This window comes from Echinops telfairi, unplaced genomic scaffold (assembly GCF_000313985.2).
Source record: "Echinops telfairi isolate 266 unplaced genomic scaffold, ASM31398v2 ScPeMD7_28;HRSCAF=97, whole genome shotgun sequence".
Classification (NCBI taxonomy): domain Eukaryota; kingdom Metazoa; phylum Chordata; class Mammalia; order Afrosoricida; family Tenrecidae; genus Echinops; species Echinops telfairi.
Genome location: NW_022103925.1, coordinates 4,878,525 through 4,883,456, shown reverse-complemented (window position 1 = coordinate 4,883,456; position 4,932 = coordinate 4,878,525). Strand labels below are relative to the sequence as shown.

The window sequence follows — 4,932 nt, the reverse complement described above, 5'->3', positions numbered from 1 at the left end:
CAGGGGGCGGCCGGCTCTGCATGGCCCCGGCTGCTGACATGACTTCTTTGCCACTCGGTGTTAAAGTGGAGGATTCCGCCTTCGGCCCGTCGGCGGGGGCAGGTGGGGGCCCGGCCTCCAGCGCCGTCATGGGCGCCGACGAGGAGGGTGGCAAGCCCAAAGCCGCCCCTTCGCTGCTGCCCTTCAGCGTGGAGGCGCTCATGGCCGACCACCGGAAGCCCGGGGCCAAGGAGAGCGCCCTGGCTGCGCCCGAGGGCGCGGCGGCGGCGGGTGGCTTGGCGCAGCCTCTGGGTGCCCGTGCGGGCCCCCTGGGCACCCCGGATGCGCCCGCCTCGCCGCGGCCGCTAGGCCCCTTCTCGGTGGGAGGACTCCTCAAGCTGCCCGAGGAGGCGCTGGTCAAAGCCGAGAGCCCGGAGAAGCCGGAAAGGACCCCGTGGATGCAGAGTCCCCGATTCTCCCCGCCTCCGGCCCGTGAGTAGCCACCGCAGGCGGGAGGGAGGGCGGGCGGGCTGCGGGGCCCGGGGCGCCGCGCCTGCCTGTCGCCAGGTTGGGCTACCTGAGGCAGCATCCTGGAGCCCGCTGCGGATCGAGAGGGAAGGCCAGGTGGGCACGTCTGTCCCCGCACCCCCTTCCTCCACCCCCCGGAAGGGGGACCCAAGTCTTCCTGACCGGGCGACGCTTTGCTCTTGGAAAGGCACTGTCTCTTTCTCTGCTGCCCTATATGACCCCAGGCCCTGTAACTTGGCCTTTACCCAAAGCGCTTGCTGAGAGATGCGGGTCTGTCCTATTGCAAGTTTCGCTTTCTAAGAGCTGACTCTCTCTCCTCTCTTGTAGAGTATTTCTTTCCCACGAGGTACTCCAGCTTTTGCAAATCATCCCCTCACTGCCTTCCAGTTTGGGGCTGAAGTTTGGTGCTGTGGGCGAATGGATGAATGGGGGTTCCTGGGCTCCAGGGGGGGGGCATTTGTTGGGTGCACCACCTCCAGTTCTGCCTGAAGCTTCCCCAACTTCTTGGACCAGCTGGTAAAGCAGACTCCAGCCACCCAAGTCGCGTCAGGGGGTTGTACGGAGGCCTGGCGCCGGGGCTCCGCTGCGTGGAGAGCCCTGTTCGGAGATATTTCTGAACCACGGGAAATTCCCAAGTTTTCCTCGTTTCCTCTGATTATTCGGCTGGGCATAATAGCCGCTGAAATCAATGGTGTGCTGCCGAAGAGTGATTTTTATCTGGGGAGTAAACGTCTTTGAATGGGCAGCCCCTCCCTGGGCCTAACGTCCCCAGAAGGTAGCCTGGCGCTTGGCTGTCCTGCCAAACGGGGTGACTGTTGGCAGTTGCCTCCTGCTCCTGGTGTGACCCGTCTGTCCAGAGCTAAGAGCTTCCAGGACCAGAAAGGGGAAGAAGAGGAATGTGAACACTCAGGAGAGATTTCATACGACCGACGGTCTGGGATCTTTAGGGGATTGCAGCAGATGATGGGGTGGTAGAAGGCTGGTTTTGTTTTGTTTTCTTTTAGACACACAAGAATGAAAAATGTAGAGGTTGGAAAAAACCCGCTTGGGGAAACAGCCTCCTTGCGAATTTCCTTTCTTGGAGGGGAGGACTTACTGGGCAGGCAGAGGGTCTCGCCCTCTCCCTCCCCCCCCCCCCCCCCCCCCCCCCCCCCCAAACAACAACTTGGGCATCCAGGCAGGGCCTTGGGCAGTTGTCCTGGGAAACGATGGCTCCACTTTCTACCTTGAGAAGCCGATCTGCCTGGCTGGAGTGGAGCGCCCTCCGTCTGCCTGGCCACACTCAGGAGCAAGCTCCCAAATTGTTTTTGTAATCAAGAGGAAAAACTTGGGGGCGGCCCGCAGGGTCCTTATGGCTCAGCCCTAGGCCAAGAGCCACTGACCAGAGAGCATGGCTGGGGAAGAAGCTCCATTAGAAATTAAGCGTTCCCTTCTGCGCAGAGAGAGCTCTAATGGTTCAAACCCGGCGCCTGCGGGAGCGAGCTGGGACAGGCACCTCGACCTGTGGAGCGGAGCGGTATTCATGGAACTGGGAGTCCAATCTCTGGATTCAGCCACAGGGGCATAGCTCAGCTCTGAGCACTGGGCGGCCAACACCGACATTTCCTCAACACATTCAATTAAACGTGCCTGGGCACTGGGCCGCGGACTCTACCTTGTTAACATCCGTCTCCCGTTCTAGGCCACCGAGTCTGGGTCATGGGTCACCTCTCCCCTGGAAGCTGTTTGTTCCGTCACAAAAATAGGCACCAACATCTACCTGCCTCACCCAGAGCCTGGCGTGTAGGCACTGGGAACATGGTGGGACTGGTATTGTTACTTTCTGGGAAGATCTGACTCCAGAGCCCTCTTAACCCTCTTCTCTCTCGGCCCCCTAGGGCGGCTGAGCCCCCCGGCCTGCACCCTACGCAAGCACAAGACCAACCGCAAACCGCGGACGCCCTTCACAACGGCGCAGCTGCTGGCGCTGGAGCGCAAATTCCGCCAGAAGCAGTATCTCTCCATCGCGGAGCGCGCCGAGTTCTCTAGCTCGCTCAGCCTCACGGAGACACAGGTGAAGATTTGGTTCCAGAACCGCCGCGCCAAGGCCAAGAGACTGCAGGAGGCCGAGCTAGAGAAGCTGAAGATGGCCGCCAAGCCCATGCTGCCACCCGCCGCCTTTGGCCTGTCCTTCCCGCTCGGCGGTCCCGCAGCCGTCGCTGCGGCCGCTGGCGCCTCCCTCTACGGAGCGTCTGGCCCCTTCCAGCGTGCCACGCTGCCCGTGGCTCCAGTGGGACTCTACACGGCCCATGTGGGCTACAGCATGTACCACCTGACATAGAGGGTCTGCGGAGTGCCAGCCGGGCCCTGCCAGCGCGCTCCTGGCTCAGCACCTTCTCAGTCCGACCTTCGAACTCCACACGGACCCGGGTTCTCCATGGCGGCTGCCCTCCTGTTTCTTGCAGCTCGGATTCTCTGCCGCCTCCAAATGACTGGCAGGATCCCCCGTGTTCTGGTGGATTCGTCCAACCCCCCAGTTTTACACCTGGAGGAACTAAGGCCACAGGGGCTAAGGAGTTTATCCCGGGCTCCCTGGAGAAGGCATAGTTGAACCCTAGGACTAGAGACCCTGCTTGTTGGGGCATCCCTGTCCCTTTGCCCCCAAGCCCGCCCAGAGAAATATATGTGACAATGTTGGAAAGGAGGGCAGATGGAGAGAAAGAAAAAGAAGAATTTGCTGTGGGTGATGCTGGCTCTCAACTTGTATGGGAATTTCACCAGTGACACACTTGTGCTTTTTTTGGGGGGGACACACACAAATATATTGCAAAGATAGGGAGGGCAGACATCTTCCCTCAGCAACAACAGGAAGAAGAAGGGGGGAGGAAATAAAAAACATGGAACAAAACCGGGCAAACCCAACTTTTATTATTTAATAGTACATTTGTGTGGCTTTGAAAGACCCCTTTGGAAGGGACTGTGTACTATGTAATATACTGTATATTTGAAATTTTATTATCATTTATATCATAGCTATATTTGTTAAATAAATTAATTTTAAGCTACAAAGAAACGCTTTCTGGACTGAATTCGCTACTTTTTTATTTACAGCCTCCCTCCCCCACCCCCCCAGAGTCCCGCCTCTCAGGGATAGTTGTTTTTTCTGGGAAAAGGATAGCATTTAGGCCAGCACCTTTCAAAGAGGACACTGGTTCGACTGGAGGGAAAGGGAGGTGGGCACTGCCAGGAATGTCTTCTCAGGACACAAACACACGCGGGACAGATCTCCATTCGCAAAGTCAAGTGGAGAATTGAAGCAATTACCCAGGATAATTAGGCTCAATTTTCCAATTCACTTTAAGCCGAAATGCACACTTGATCAGGCGACCCTGAACGGGCTCTCTTTTTCTCTCTCCCCTTTTAACCTGTCTCCGAACACAAAGTGAATCACCCAAATGGGTTAATGACTGCAGACAGCTCTCAGAGACAGCTCCCACCCCCGCAAAACCTATTTTTCCCACAAGAGGCCAGGTTAGGGGCGGGGGAGACCCTGAGTTCAGGCGATTCCTCTGCTTCTTTAAATCATCCGTGAGGACCGTGTAGACGGCCGCAGCCGGCATTTGTGGAACTAATTTTGAGATGTCAGAGTGGCTGCCTTCAAAGTGTGAACTCCTGAGAAAGTTCCAGAACCCCCACCCCCACCCCCAGCAAGCACATGTTCCCGCATCCGGAGGTGTGGTGTTTGTCCAAACCTTCACATGCCGATTTTTAAATTCTCGGAGTTCATTGAAGGTCATGATTATGGGTGAATATAAAATCATTACTATCAAGCTCTTAAATTTAGCCTTTTTTCGGGGGTGGGGCGTGTTGAAGATGGAAAATGACCTCTTAGAAAAGGCTGCTACTTTGGCAGCCTGTGACAGGCAGCTCGCTTATCTTGCCGAGGGGCTCTTCGTATCTGCCACCCCTTCTGCCCCAGCATAGGCCGGCGCCTACGAAGTCCAAGGATCAGGGTCCCATGCAGCTCTCCAGTGGCGAACTGGTCCAGGCAGGCAACCATTAAATGCAGGGGTTTAGAACCCACTGTCTACACCGCGTTGGACTTAGGACTGGGGTCGTCCTTTCCCAAATTAGAACCCGAAGCGCTGGGGGGAAACCGAGGCTGGGGCGCTCTGGGGACTCCACTTGAGGTGTTTCTAACCCCCCAGTCGGGACACCAGGCTAGGGATTCCTGGACTATCTTGCTTTGCGCGCATCCTGAGCGGATTCAGCTGACTCCCTGCGTACACCCAGTACCCTGAGCCTTCTTCCAGGCTCCGTGGCTGGGACCCAAACTTGATCTACCCGGGCTGGGCCCGCGCGCGCAAGCCCCTTTCGGAAGAGGAGAAAAGAAAACTTACTGGACGGACTGCAGTTCCCTGGGCACGGGACGCTCTGGGCAGCCTC

General features: G+C 57.3%; 1 protein-coding gene across 1 annotated transcript; it reads left to right on the top strand.

Moving 5' to 3' along the window:
- Positions 1–20: 20 nt before the first annotated feature.
- MSX1 (msh homeobox 1) lies at positions 21–3,553 on the top strand. Its single transcript, XM_004715078.2, has 2 exons — positions 21–471; positions 2,385–3,553. The coding sequence occupies exons 1-2, from the start codon at positions 21–23 to the stop codon at positions 2,825–2,827; spliced, it is 894 nt and encodes a 297-aa protein (XP_004715135.1). The 3' UTR covers positions 2,828–3,553.
- Positions 3,554–4,932: the final 1,379 nt, after the last annotated feature.